At 39.1% G+C, this 14,992-nt stretch overlaps 1 protein-coding gene across 1 annotated transcript; it reads left to right on the plus strand.

The window, feature by feature from the left end:
* Positions 1-1,047: 1,047 nt before the first annotated feature.
* On the plus strand, positions 1,048-14,341 carry RSPH4A (radial spoke head component 4A). The gene is made up of 6 exons (XM_006050612.4): positions 1,048-1,958; positions 5,793-6,027; positions 7,892-8,629; positions 9,896-10,046; positions 11,952-12,069; positions 13,972-14,341. Exons 1-6 carry the CDS (start codon positions 1,135-1,137, stop codon positions 14,207-14,209), a joined length of 2,304 nt encoding a protein of 767 aa, XP_006050674.3. The 5' UTR covers positions 1,048-1,134; the 3' UTR covers positions 14,210-14,341.
* The last annotated feature ends 651 nt before the right edge of the window (positions 14,342-14,992 follow it).

Genomic DNA, 14,992 nt, shown 5'->3' on the forward strand with positions numbered 1-14,992 from the left:
TGAAAGACTTTAAATAATTTAGTTTTTAGTCAAGGCCAGGTATGTTTGATTCCATCCTCTATACATTCTTTTTGTTGGGGATGGAATAATTAATAGTCATAATCATGACCTTGCTGCTGCTAAGTTGCTTCAGTCGTGTCCGACTCTGTGCGACCCCATAGACAGCAGCCCACCAGGCTCCCCTGTCCCTGGGATTCTACAGGCAAGAATATTGGAGTGGGTTGCCATTTCCTCCTCCAATGCATGAAAGTGAGAAGTGAAAGTGGAGTCACTCAGTCGTGTCCGATTCTTAGCGACCGCTTGGACTGCAGTCCACCAGGCTCCTTCGTCCATGGGATTTTCCAGGCAAGAGTACTGGAGTGGGATGCCATTGCCTTCTCTGAATCATGACCTTAGATACTGCAAAATTATGAAATCACAGGTGTATTATAAAAGAAAGATTACATTATACTAATATAGTTTTAGGGTTAATTTGAATTTCAGTTATTAGAAAACAGGTAACCCATGAATTATCTATTTACATAGGGTAACCTTCTCATTGCCTTCTCCTTGAAGGTAATTTTCTGCCTACTTATCTGGCAGATTCCACAGGAGGGAGAAGAGGAAAATCAGGACTCCTTTGTTTATTGTCCAAAAGTCGCCAGTTTGGTTGGCACAAACGAGACACCTTTGATTTCTGAGTTTTGGACTCTGATGTTCTGCACACTGTAGTCTCCTTGTCACCTGAACCTCCAGATTTCCAAGGTCTTCACCTCGCCCTGACCCCCGTCAGTCTCTTCTTCGTTACACACACACACACTCTCTCTCTCTCAAACACACACAAGCTCTGTAAACGCATTCTCTCCCGCCCCCATTAATGTAAAACTCCTCCCTCAACGCTCAACTTGAATAAAAATATTAGTATCAGACCCTGAAAATTCTCCCGGGGCTCCTCCTCTGCGTCGGCCCAGTTCTCAGGTTTCCAGGCGGGCCTGATGGAGGGCAGATTAGATTGGCTGAGCTACTGGAGGAGCAGAGGCTCCACCAAATCACAAACCCAGGATTTTCATCCTTCTCGGCCTCCTCCCTAGACTCCTGGCAACAGGCGTGCGTTGTTTGTCTTAGGGGAACCCAGCCTGGGGTTGCTATGGAGACATGACGCTGCGACTTGCAGAGCAACTAGGACCCAGATATCGCCTAGCAAACCTAAGCAAAGCCAGTGCCCTGCGTTGCTGCCTTCCATATCTGCACGCCCTCTTCATCCAAAACTTTTTTTTTCTCTTAACTCCTTCCATGGAAGATTCCATCCCCGTCAACCAAAAAATAGAACACCAAGAACTTGTGGAAACAGGGCGGCCGTGGGAAGAAACGGTAACTACTTCCCAAGCTCCTGAGCTTGGATTATCCGAGGCCCTAGAGTTGGAGCAGGGGCCAGAAACTGGACTCCAGCCCAGGAGCAGCCCTCCTAGGATGCCCCTCTCTGGAACCAGAACGCCGGATCGACCTGTGGATGACCTCGTAGGACTACGCCCATCATTTCCATCTTCCGCATTTCAGGAGCTCCCTTCCACTCTTTCTCCCCTGGCTCTGGCCAGGCGGGACTTTATGGCACCATGGCAGTCAGACAAGACCACTAGTGTTATTTCTGAAGCGGAGACACCTCATTTTGGCCATTTGGAACAATTATCTGATAAAGGTGGATCAACTCCTCATCAAACATGTCAATCAAAGGGAAACACGTTTCATCAATCTCAGCAAACTAAATATCCCCTGTATGAACTGAGGGATGTGAGCGACCACACCTCTAAACAGAAAGAGCTGAGATTTGACATTTTTCAAGAAGATGACTCAGACAGTAACTGTCATCTAGATCAGCCTGAGTCTGGGGCTTCTCAAGTGGCCCCCAGCATGCTTGAGATTGCCATTCAGAATACTAAGGCTTACCTACTGAAGACCAGTAGCAAGTCGGGCTTAAATCTGTAAGTCTTGGAGGAAAAGAGAGAGGAAAATTTGGCAAAGGGAGGGGTATGATTATCTTTGTGTGAGGATGTGCTTCTGTGGGTGAATGAAAATATATCTGAAAAGTCTGAATTAGTGAGAGAGTGACTTCATAACTCTTTGTATTGTAGGACTCAAGACAGGTCACTGGTGGAGTTTCTTTTAGCTTCTTTAAAGGTCCTTAGATACACAGAAATAAAATCTAGGAATTATGGAATCTGGGATTTGAAAGAAACCATAAAGTATCTCTCCAGGATGCTTTTTTAAAAGGACTGTCTACCAAAATCTAAGCATTTTCAGTGCTTGTATGATGTGGTTTCAAGTCCCTACCCAGGCCAGTGCTGGAGGGATAAATTACCTGCTTCACCTGGGACTGTCCCAACTAAGCATGGCATCCTGAGAAACTTCTCAGTCTGAGGCAAATCAGGAGAATTCCTTGCTATACAGGCCACCCAAGTACATGCCATTTTATCCAGATCTCTTTTAAAATAACCAATGACCCAGAAATTTTCTGACCATCCTATTATAGCTAAGATTCAGATCTCATCATTGAGTCCAGATTTCTAGAGGTTCTTGCTTCCAGGATTACATAATCATAGGGTCAACAAAATTACAGGGCCAGAAGGGACTTGAGAAAACATCTAATATAATCCGCTTGCTTTTTAAATGAGGGGACTAAGTCATGGAAAAATTAATTTGCTCAACATTTCTCTGGGTACAACACCCTCTGACTCTTACCTTTCCTCCATCACTCTGCTTCAGCCACATGGCCTCGTCAGTTCTAGTGTTGCTACCTTGGCCCAGATGGCTTCTTCCCTAAGTCCTTCTTAGTTTTTGCTGGCTGTCTTCACATCTTAGGAATCAGCTTCCATAGAACTCTATTATAACTGCCTGCTCTTTGCTTCATAGTACTTAAGGTCATTTATAATTGTATAGAGACTTACAGACTTATATTTAATGTTTGACTCTCCCACTAAAGTGCAGGTCCCCAGAGTACAGGGACCATTTGATTTTTGAACGCCACTATATATTTAATGCCTCGGAGAAGGCAATGGCAACCCACTCCAGTACTCTTGCCTGGAAAATCCCATGGATGGAGGAGCCTGGTAGGCTGCAGTCCATGGGGTCGCTAAGAGTTGGACATGGCTGAGCGCCTTCACTTTCACTTTTTACTTTCATGCATTGGAGAAGGAAATGGCAACCCACTCCAGTGTTCTTGCCTGGAGAATCCCAGGGACGGGGGAGCCTCGTGGGCTGCCGTCTATGGGGTCGCACAGAGTCCGACACGACTGAAGCGACAGCAGCAGCAGCATATATTTAATACCTAGCACAGTGTTATCAGCTATTTACTGACTAAAGAATTAATTAATTAATTAATTAATGGCAGTACAGGAGACACAGTCTAGACCTTTTAAATCTAGTTAATTCTCAACATGGGGGCTTCCTTGGTGATTCAGCGGTAAACAACTCCCCTGGCAATGCAGGAGATGCAGGTTCAATTCCTGGGTTGGGATCTCCTGGAGAAGGAAATGGCAACCCACTCCAGTATTCTTGTCTGGTAAATCCCATGGACAGAAGGAGCCTAGCGGGCTACAGACCATGGGGTCGAAACAGAGTTGAACACAACTTAGTGACTAAACAATGACAACAATCCTCAAAACAATTTGCTGAGATGCCTACTGATTAGTCAGCAAACATTAAATGAATGCCATTCAATATACGTATGTGGCAAAAGCTTGTAACTATTACTTGGCTTTTAAAAATATGAAGTATAATCTTAAAGTCTGAAGAATAAGATATCAGTTAATATATAATGTGAGAAGTCTTCACAAAACCCAAATTAAAATATTATTTATAAATTACTGTCTTTAACTATAATTTACTTAAACTTCAGGTATGTGATTTGCTGGATTCTACTTGAATTGCTGATATAAACTTCTTGTCACAATTCCCTGGGTTAAATAACAAGCAAGAATTTACAAACTTTGATAAAATGTCAAAAAAGCTCATTATAAATACTTGAAAGTTCACAATTTAAAACTGAATACAAAACATAAAATGGGAAATTTTCTTTTACTGAATTATTTTATAACTGACATTGCTTAAATAGCTAAATTTAATTTAGTGTCCAAATGCTAAGTCTCTGAGGTGGTAAATGAATTCCGTCCATAATATTCACTATTACTTTCTAAGTGCTTTATAGCCTGTAGTTAAAAGTGGCTCATTGAAGATGAACTAAACTCCATATCTTATACACAGCTCTTATTTAACAACCATGAAAGCTATTTTTTATTGAAGTTAAGACAATTTTGACTAAAATACAAAATTGGTTCTCATTTTGTGGAATAAAAAGCTGCTTCCTTCTTTTCTGCCAGTCATAACATTTCTGTTCATTTATAAAAATAGCAATTTTTGGAGAAAGAAGAAGATATTCTTCATATATAATATTTGCAAACTGTCCTTCACATTTGTTGTGCATATAATTTACCTATTTTCCTTTGACATTCTTAAGATCCATTAGACAAATACAGATATTAAAGAAAGAATTAAATAACTAGGGCAGGGTAAAGACAGTAGGAATTTATTGAACATCCATTTTGTTTCACTATGATAAGGAAAGAGATATATTAAAACAACAAGCAAAAACCTAATTTCAACCCTGGAAGAACCTACTGCAGTTGCTGAATGAGAAATATGTAATGTACACAATCACACCACAGTGTATCAGTGATCTTAGAAAGGCCCAGTCCACACTGAGGAAGAACAGTTTCAGGAATAACCTGAGTGGTAAGGCTTTGAAGATTAAGTGTATTTTAAATCATTTCTTGAGAAAAATATGTATAGGACACCACAAGCAAAGGCTCTCAAGTCAGACAGCAACAAGATGCTGGACAGACATCTACCTTGCTGGGCAGACATTCTAACTGAACTAATTGTTAGAAATGAAAGTGGAGAGATATAGTGCTTATCCACTAGAGAGGTAATTTATGCAAGTCCTCACACTGGACAGAGGAATTTCTATCTCGCCTGAGAGCAGTTTGACAGGCATTTTGGGTTCTTCAGTAGTAAATTTCACGTTGAAAAACTGGTATCTTAAAAAGCACCTCCTAGCAGTTATGTGTAAAATGTAATGAATTAATGAGAGATTAGAGATTAATTAATGAATCAATAGAGAGATTAGAGGCAGCTTCACTAACTCAGTTATGAAATAAAAAGCTACAGCAGTGGTTTTAACAGAAAAGGACAAAAAATATTAGAGTGCATCACATTTTAATAAATGTGAGAACATCAGATGACATTTTGCTCTCCATTTGTTTGTGTGGGGTGGGTTAGGATTGCAATATGAAATGTATGTCTTGTAAAACATTTCTAAAAACACTGAAGTATATAACTGGCTTAGGAAATGTGAAAAGAGAATTGATCTTAAAAGAGTCAGCTGGATTTAAAAATCAAGTTGGATTTGATGAGGGGTAGGAAAGGGGGATGGAAAAGAAGTTATGTTAAAAGAATGAAAAATAAGCTTAGTCACTTTTAAATATATAACTGAGAGATTTTGATCTGAAATAAAAAGTAAAAATTGTAGCTGATGTAGAACATGTATCTTGCTGTAACATGTTTTTCTTTATTAAGTTAAATATTCATATCATATTGAAGGAATTTCTTAAAAAGTTCTAGGATAAGTTATTCTTGACAATGGTAAATCTCTCAAGTCTTTAGGTTGTTGAAGTTTCCTAAAAACCCACTGAATATGTATAAAATATTTCTTCAAATGCTTTAGACAGGGATATTATCTGGAATTTTCTCTTTTCGGGTAGATATGATCATCTTTCTGAAATGCTGACCAAGGTCTTAGATAAGCGTCCTGAAAATGCTGTGGACATCATTGAAAATATTAGCCAAGATGTCAAGATGGAACATTTTAGTAAAAAATTAGATACACTCCAAAATGAGAATGAGATGCTTCCAACCTATGAAATGGCAGAGAAGCAGAAAACTCTTTTTCTTCAGGGAAATTTAGAAGGAGCTGACCAAGAACTGGAAGATGAAATAGTAAGTCACTCTGTAAAATTGAATAGGTCAATCTTAACGGTTTTTTTGAGGTGAATGGGGTGTGGCTTTAAATTCATACCCACTGCCTTTTTATAGCTTACTAAATAGTATTTGCAACCTCATTTCATACCACTCATTTCCTTGGTTAGAGTTTCTTATGTTTTCACATTGTGTTTTAGTATTTCACAGATTTAGCTATTTTATGTTTGTGGGGCTAAATTCCTTGGTATCAGTGAAAATGGTTTCTTCATCTTTTATATTTCCAAAGTGCCTGGGACAGCCCGAGTGCATAGCTGTTTTTTATTAAGTATTGTTGAATGAATGAATAAATGGCACAAATTTAAAATTTGGTTTTAAATCAAGATGCATATTTTCCCCTTTAATTTACTGGAAAAATTAAAATAGCTTCTAATGTCATTTGCATTTTCTTCCAAGGCTACTTCTTCATATTGTAACTTGACAGTATGTATATCAATGAGACATAATAGCAGAGAAATAAAAGATTTCTTTTAATCCCCAAAGATAAATTGTTGAAAATATTTACCGAGAAAGTTGACAGAGATTAAAAGCTATCATTCAAGAATGAAATCAGCTGTATTACAGAAATTTTACCTTCAAATATTTCAAATCAGTATCTGCTTTGTTTCTTAATGCCTGCATATTTGCAATTTATTCTACTGAGTAATTTATACTGTACATCTACTGAGCTTCTATGTTCCATTAGTGTTAGGCTATTTAAAACTATTTGTAAGTCTACATACTTACAAATATGATGTTTGGGGTAAGATAAGTTCAAAAAAGGACACAGAGTTCAGTCAAGGAAAGATAGGAGGGGTAGGGATATACCACATGGAACTCATGGTAAAGAACCTGCCTGCCAGTGAGTTAGAGACGCGAGTTAGATATCTAGGTCGGAAAGATCCCTTAGAGGAGGGCATGGCAACCCACTCCAATATTCTTCCCTGGAGAATCCCATGGTAAGAGGAGCCTGGAGGGCTACAGTCCACAGGGTCACAAAGAGTTGGGCATGACTGAAGCAACTTAGTAAACACACACACAAACCCTCTAGAGCTCTGTAGCCTTCATAAGGAGACACAAATGACACAGTGAGATATAGAAGAGTCAGAAGGGACAAGTGATAGGTGTCAAGGATTTGACATTAGCTGATCTTTTCTAAAAATATCTTACTCAAAACACTTGGTTATGGAGCTGTATATAGCATTGACAAGTCTGGGGACAAACAGCATGTGGGGATCAAACATTTGTTATTTTTGCTTTTATTTCTTTTGCCTTGGGAGACTGATCTAAGAAAATATTGCTATGATTTATGTCCAAGAATGTTTTGCCTATGTTCTGTTCTAGGAGTTTTATGGTGTCATGGCTCATAATTAGGTTGTTAAGCCATTTTGAGTTTATTTTTGTAGATGGTGTGAGGGAATGTTCTAATTTCACTTATTTGTATGTAGCTGTCCAGCTTTCCCAAAACCACTTGTGGAAGAGATTGTCCTTTCTCCACTGTACACTGTTCTTGCCTCCCTTGTTGTAGATTAATTGACCACAGGTACACAGGTTTATTTCTAGGTGCTCTATTCTGTTTCATTGATCTATATGTCTATTTTTGTGCCAGTACCATGCTGTTTTGATTATAGTAGCATTTATAGTATTGTCTGAAGTCTGGGAGGGTTATACCTCCAAATTTTTTTTCCCCCTCTGGATTACTTGGTCTATTCTGGGTCTTTTGTAGCTCCAAATAAATTTTAGTATTAATTGTTCTAGTTCTATGAAATAGGGATTGCATTAAGTCTTCGGGTTGCAAGCAGTTCTCTTATGGATAAAATATTAATCACAATGCTTGTATTCCTAGGCAGAACACGCTCTTCCAAACATTATGGAATCAGCTTTTTATTTTGAACAAGCTGGAGTTGGTTTGGGCACAGATGAGACTTACCGCATATTTCTTGCCCTCAAGCAGCTTACTGACACCCACCCAATCCAAAAATGTCGTTTCTGGGGCAAGATCTTAGGTCTGGAAATGAATTATATTGTAGCTGAAGTGGAATTCCGTGAGGGAGAAGATGAAGAGGAGGTGGAAGAGGAAGACGTACCTGAAGAGAGGGACAACGGAGATAGTGAAGCTGATGAAGACGATGAAGATGAATTACCAAGGCCCTTTTACAAGGCCCCACAGGCTATTCCAAAAGAAGAAAGCAGAACAGGTGCCAACAAATACGTCTATTTTGTTTGCAATGAACCAGGAAGACCATGGGTGAAGTTACCAGCAGTGACACCTGCACAAATCGTTATTGCAAGGAAAATCAAAAAGTTTTTCACTGGGCGATTGGATACCCCCATTATAAGCTACCCACCCTTCCCAGGAAATGAGAGTAATTACTTACGTGCACAAATTGCCAGAATTTCAGCAGGGACCCATGTCAGCCCACTAGGATTCTATCATTTTGGTGAAGAAGAAGAAGAGGAAGAAGAAATAGAAAGTGGGCGAGATAGCTTTGAAGAAAACCCTGATTTTGAAGGCATCCAAGTGATTGATCTAGTGGAATCCCTATCCAATTGGGTTCATCATGTACAGCATATCCTGCCTCAGGTAGGGGTTTTGCAATTCTCAGCCTATCAGCTAGTCAGTAAATATGTATTAAATTCTGTCTATAATGCACACAGTATATTCAAGACAAAGGCCTTCAGACTGTAGACAAAGACAGAGACAATTAAAAAATCTAAACACAAAGTAGTATATAATTGCCAAGTCATTTAGACCCAGGATCTTCAAACAGATTTTATTTCCAAATGGAAGTAAAATGGGCTTTATTTTATTTGGGCTTCCCTTGTGGCTTAGATGGTAAAGAATCTGCCTGTAATGCGGGAGACCTGGATTTGATCCCTGAGTTGGGAAGATGCCCTGGAGGAGGGCATGGCAACCCACTCCAATATTCTTGCCTGGAGAATCCCCATGGACAGAGGAGCCTCGTGGGCTACAGACCACGGGGTTGCTAAAAGTCGGACACAACTGAGTGACTAAACACACATGGAGTATTTGGCAAGTTATGGAAGAATTTAGGTTTAGGTGTGTTGTGAAATTATTTTTATATATTAAATATAAATGGGTACATTAATTTTGGGAAGAGTTCTTTTATTCCATTCTTATTAGCCAAGGAAATTTTTTTGCATGAACAATAAAAGATTTTAACAAAAACAAGTAAAGTGTCATATAGTAGTTACATAGAACCTATTCTGCCAGTTTTTAATAGCACTTTATATATAGTAGCTCATTTAAAACTCACACTTGTATAAAAGACTAATTTCCTTATTGTATGGATGAGGAAACTAAGGCAGAAAGTTTAGGAAATGTCACAAGGGAAACAGATCTAATAAGTTTCAGATGTGAATGAGCAGAATGAATCCAGAATCCACACTCTTAAAAAATCCGGTAAACGGTCTCATTGGCAGGTAGAATATCTTCACTATACTTTGATGTAGATAAGAGATATTCTTAAGTATTTCTAGATGAGTTAATTAAATGAGAAATTATAACCTCAAAACTCCATACCTAATCTTATTATCACATTGTTGCTATTAATAATAATAGTACCTTACCATCGTATAAATTAGTAAAATGCATTATTACCTTTTTCACTAAGGTTTGAATAATTTTAATATATAAATACCCTGTAACAATATTTTGCTTGAAATAACATAGATCAAAATAGCATTTGGTAAATATACATTGAATGAATGAATGGTCAATATGCCACACAGTGGAACACCATGCAGATAAATTATTTCAATCCAAAGGAATATTCTGGCATTTTAAGGTCCTCATTAGACCACTAGATCTTGCAGTATTTTTGCCTAGGGTCGCTGTAATTGGTTCAACCCCATACAAAAAAGTGAGGAGGAAGAGGAAGAAGAAGATGAAGAAAAAGAAGAAGAAAAAGGAGAAGAGCCTGACGACACAGAACAGGAAGTGGGGCCTCCACTCTTGACACCAATCTCTGAAGATTTAGGTAACTTTACATATGCTACATATATATGTGTGTCCATATATGTGTGTATATATATATGTGTGTGTGTGTGTGTGTGTGTGTGTGTACACAGGAATACATAAATATGTACATGTGTATATACGAGCATGGAAGTAAAAGTGAAGTCGCTCAGTCATGTCCGACTCTTTGCAACCCCATGGACTGTAGCCCACCAGGCTCCTCTGTCCATGGGATTTTTCAGGCAAGAGTACTTGAGTGGGTTGCCATTTCCTTCTCCGGGGGACCTTCCTGACCCAAGAATCGAACCCCGGTCTCCCTCATTGCAGGCAGACGCTTTACCCTCTGAGCCACCAGGGAAGCCCATTTACGAGCATACCTTGGAGACATTGTAAGACAGATTCCAGACCACTGCAGAAAATGTGAATATTATAGTAAAATGAGTCAACTTTTTGGTTTCCCAGTGCACATAAAAATTATGTTTACACTTTACTACAGTCTATTAAATGTACAATAACATAATATCTAAAAAATGTACATGCCTTAATTAGAAAATACTATATTGTGGGGGGATGAGAGAATTAGGTGAGGGAGATTAGGAGAGACAGATTTCTAGTTACAAGATAAATCACTCATGGCTATGAAATGTAGAGTGTGGGGAATATAGTCCAAATAACATAAGATCTTGGCATGGTGACATGCTGCATGCTAAGTTGCTCAGTCGTGTCCGACTCTTTGTGCCCCTTTGGACTGCTGCCCACCAGGCTCCTCTGACCATGAGGATTCTCCAGGCAAGAATACTGGAGTGGGTAGCCATGCCTTCCTGCAGGGGATCTTCCTGACCCAGGCATCAAACTGGGGTCTCCTACATTGCAGGCTGATTCTTTACTGACTGAGCTATGAGGGAAACCCATATATGAATATATACACAGGTATTTCTGGCTTTTCAAAAAATCACTTTACAGCACTTTGCTTTTATGAGAGAACTACATTAGTACCAATTTTCACTGATAGAAATTAAAAAAATAAAAAGGCAAAACAAAAGTAATGTTCAGCATTTTTGCAGTGAGCAGTTATAGGGCAGCACACACTTCAGGCTGTCAGAGGGGCACCTCCAAGCTCCTTCCCCAGGAACTACACTCAGCATCAAGTTGTCATAGCTTTGCATTGTGTTTGGAGCTTCTGTGCTTTATCTCAGTTTATCTTGGCAATCTATTAGCAAGGTGTGTCCTAAGGTAATTGCTTCTTTGCTCTATGTCATTTTGGCTTACAAAAGGTTTCATAGGAACGCTCTACTTTTGGATAGTGGGGGAAACCTTTACACACACAAACACACACACACTGTAGTTAATGGTGGGAGTAAAGACAGAGGTTGCAGGAGTGTATTGCAGAGGGCAAACATAAGTTGGCTCTCTTACTAGAAATGCTGACAGTTATCTTTTTTTTTTATATACTTGTTTTGCATTCTATAGATCATAAACACATGACATAGAGTAAAATATCATGAAGTACTATTTTTTTTTCCAATATACTCTTGTTCTCATATTCTTCTTTTCTTCCTGTTCAGTTTTGGAGTGTTCATGCTCCAAACCCTAGCTCTCTTTCATAATACTGACTTGGTCATCACATATTTTTCCCTCTACCACACAGGCCTCCTCTCCCTTGGTAAAACTTATTTTCTCTGTTGTTCAAATGTACACACATATATAAACACAAGACAAATATATATAAACACACATTTTTTTCAAATTTCATTGTTCCACAATGTTCAAATAATATCCTCCTGATTCTATGTTAAACAGATGTTTTAACTTTTCTATGTCAAGTGTGTGTGTGTTTTAAGGTTTATAAATATAGCTTTTCTGTTACACAGTATATGCTTGTCTATTTAGGAGTTAAATCTATTTGGAATTTCTCTTTGGTTTACAGAGATTCAGAATACATCGCCTTGGACAACACGGTTATCCTCAAATCTCATTCCTCAATATGCGATTGCCGTCCTTAGATCCAACCTTTGGCCTGGGGCATATGCCTTTTCCAATGGCAAGTAAGTATGTGCCCACTTGTAAGGCTGTTATTTTGATGATTTAACTTCTAGAAATTATAAGTTATCACTGGAATGTGAAGTTACTACTGTTTTCACTCTTCTTTGGCATGTCAAGTCTGTAATGGCATAAGATGAATTCAAACAACATCCATCTTATGCAACAAAGCATCAAATTCAGAACATTAGAGCAATTCAGACTTCTGTGTTTTCATCTGAATTATCCAATTAATGGAGCTAAAATGTTTTTTATTCTGCGTTTTATTCTGGTTATTTGAGTAATTGATAATCGTTTCATGGAGGTAATTCTAAGCAGTGTCAAATTGAGTCTTATCATTTTTGTTAGGTATCTTGAGAAAAGATAATTTAAAATATGTATGATTTAGGCCATCACTTTCGAGAGAATTAGGATAAGAGGATAGTCAACATCTGTCACCCAGAGCACATACTTCCATTTGTCTTATGCTTCCATTTCTTACTTAATAACCTAGGGTCAGGAACTTGGCTGAGCTGGAGAACTGAGTGGTCAAATGTCAGAGTAGCTATGAGATCAACAAGCCAAAAATGAAAGTGTTTTCAAGCCGTTAATCACTTGCTGTGACGGCATAAGCAAGTTGAAGCACTGATTCTACTCGCTGTCCGCCGCCTCATTCCATTTGCCCACGTGGAACAGCGCACTGGTGGAAGGTCAGATGGGTCAGCACAGATGTGAGGGCACCCCACTGACAAGGAAGTCCTCAACATAAGGCTTTTGCAGTTTTATGGACCTGCGACCAGAGGAAGGTGGGGAGGGCTAGGAAAAAGTACTGGGGAGGGGGACCTGCCTGGTGGTTCAGTGGTTAAGACTCTGAGCTGCCACTCCAGAGGATGCAGATTCAATTCCTGGTTGAGGAACTAAGATCCCACGTGCCATAATGCCAAAAATCAAGAACAAAACAAAAAAACTACTGGGTACTGAGTCAGAGCAGGGGAAAGCATCTATAAGATCTCCTCTTCTCTTACTCAACCCCCATTAGGAGGCCTTGGCAGAGGGGCCTGAAGACTTCTGCTGAAGGCCCCAGATGAAGAGGCTTGGGAATAAAGGCACCTGGGCCAAAAATACAATTCTATCAAGAGCATGACAGGCCAGAGGGGCCAGAGTCCTTGCCCACAACTCCTCTGAGACGGCAGTGCACTGGCTCTGCACCAAGTCTGTTGCGGAGAGAGCACTTTTCTCCATGAGGTCTACCAGGGAAAGCTTTTGTGATCGCCCAAGGTTGGACCTGAAAAATCAAGCATAGGTTTCTAACCACAAGCCCAAAGCCTCATGCAGCCAAGTTTGCTAGATTGGCAACTTAATTCTTCCTTACACTAAGGAATGTATGCAACCTTTAACTTAGTTGTTTTGTTTTTCTGAAAATAATTAAAAGATCAAAGGCTGTGGTCCAGTCCAGGTATAGGGTTCATTTTGAGAGTCTGGCCCTATGTTTTCTGAACCAGGTTGAGCAGTTGGGGTCATAGTAACCCGCTGTGGGCTTCCCAGGTTGTGCGTGGTAAAGAATCCACCTGCCAATGCAGGAGACGTGAGAGATGTGGGTTCAATCCCTGGGTCAGGAAGATCCCCTGGAAGAGGTTATGGCAACCAGCTCCAGTATTCTTGCCTGGGAAATCCCATGGACAGAAAGGAACCTGGCGGGCTACGGTACACGGGGTCGCAAAGAGTCGGACACAACGGAGCACACACGCACAGCTCCCTGTGGTAGAAGAATCATTTAGGGATAGTTCATCTCTAATGCATTTTAAATATACTGTACTGTTTTAACATTATGGGGCTATGATACTCTTAAGTACTTTATTCTTTAGAAAAGCATAAGTTTTTCTTACTGAAAACTTATATATGATCTACATTTTATTTTTAACTTACAGAAAGTTTGAAAATTTCTACATAGGCTGGGGTCATAAATATAGTCCAGACAGCTATACACCTCCAGTTCCACCACCTGTTTATCAAGAGTACCCCAGTGGACCAGAAATTACGGAAATGGATGATCCTACTGTGGAAGAAGAGCAGGCTTTCAGGGCTGCACAAGAAGCAGCAGCAAATTCAACAGAGGAGAATGAAGAAACTGAGGAAGAGGAAGATGAGGAAGATGATTATGACTAATACAAGTAGAATTAGCCCAGTCTCATGAGACTGATACACACATACTCCTTATTTGGGACTGATTTATATATATAAATTACAACTATTCATGTGTAGAATATCATTCCCTGAAAATAAAAATTTGTAATTTCACATTTGGAACTATTAATATGTACTTTTAGAAAGATGCTCAACAGATTTTTCAGAGGCTAAATGACATTTTCTTAATTACTGTTTTGATGGCTTCAGCTAACCGAATATGTACTTCTTCATTTTTTAAGCCTCAGGTTGAATTTCTAATAGGCAAACAAGATAATATATACTCTACAAAAGCTACTTGGGGGGCTTAAATATTTTTTGAGTGTCAAGGAATACTGAGATCAAAAATATTGATAACTAAATTAGAGCATGTGTTCTTCAGCAATTTGTGATACTGTTGCAAATACTGTATGTATATACATCTATCTATCTATATATTTATATTCCCCCCAACCCTCTGTATGGAGAGGGTATACAATTCTATTACCTGCTCCAAGACTGTAGGAACATTCAAATATTTTAGCTTTTACCTGTTACTTCTTAAAGAAACTTCTCAATGTAACTCTTCTTTCATCCTATAGAAATTGGTTTTACCTGATTTGGGGAAAAACTATTTGCAGAGATGGCTAGCTGGGACATCAAAAGACTTCAGACTGATATTTTCTATCACTGCTTTTCTAAAACTAGTTATTTTTATTCACTAAGAAAGTATTTTTAAGTCCTATATCCCTGGCACTCCAAGGCTACTGTTAAAAACTAGGCATT

Source organism: Bubalus bubalis, chromosome 10, assembly GCF_019923935.1.
Source record: "Bubalus bubalis isolate 160015118507 breed Murrah chromosome 10, NDDB_SH_1, whole genome shotgun sequence".
In the NCBI taxonomy this organism is placed as follows: Eukaryota; Metazoa; Chordata; class Mammalia; order Artiodactyla; family Bovidae; genus Bubalus; species Bubalus bubalis.

Bases quoted from the DNA above. Each gene is read 5' to 3' on its own strand.
- RSPH4A (XM_006050612.4), top strand. From the start codon at position 1,135: ATGACGCTGCGACTTGCAGAGCAACTAGGACCCAGATATCGCCTAGCA. The intron at 8,630-9,895 runs GTAGGGGTTTTG...ATTTTTGCCTAG, and splicing joins TACAGCATATCCTGCCTCAG to GGTCGCTGTAATTGGTTCAA. The intron at 12,070-13,971 runs GTAAGTATGTGC...TTTAACTTACAG, and splicing joins TATGCCTTTTCCAATGGCAA to AAAGTTTGAAAATTTCTACA.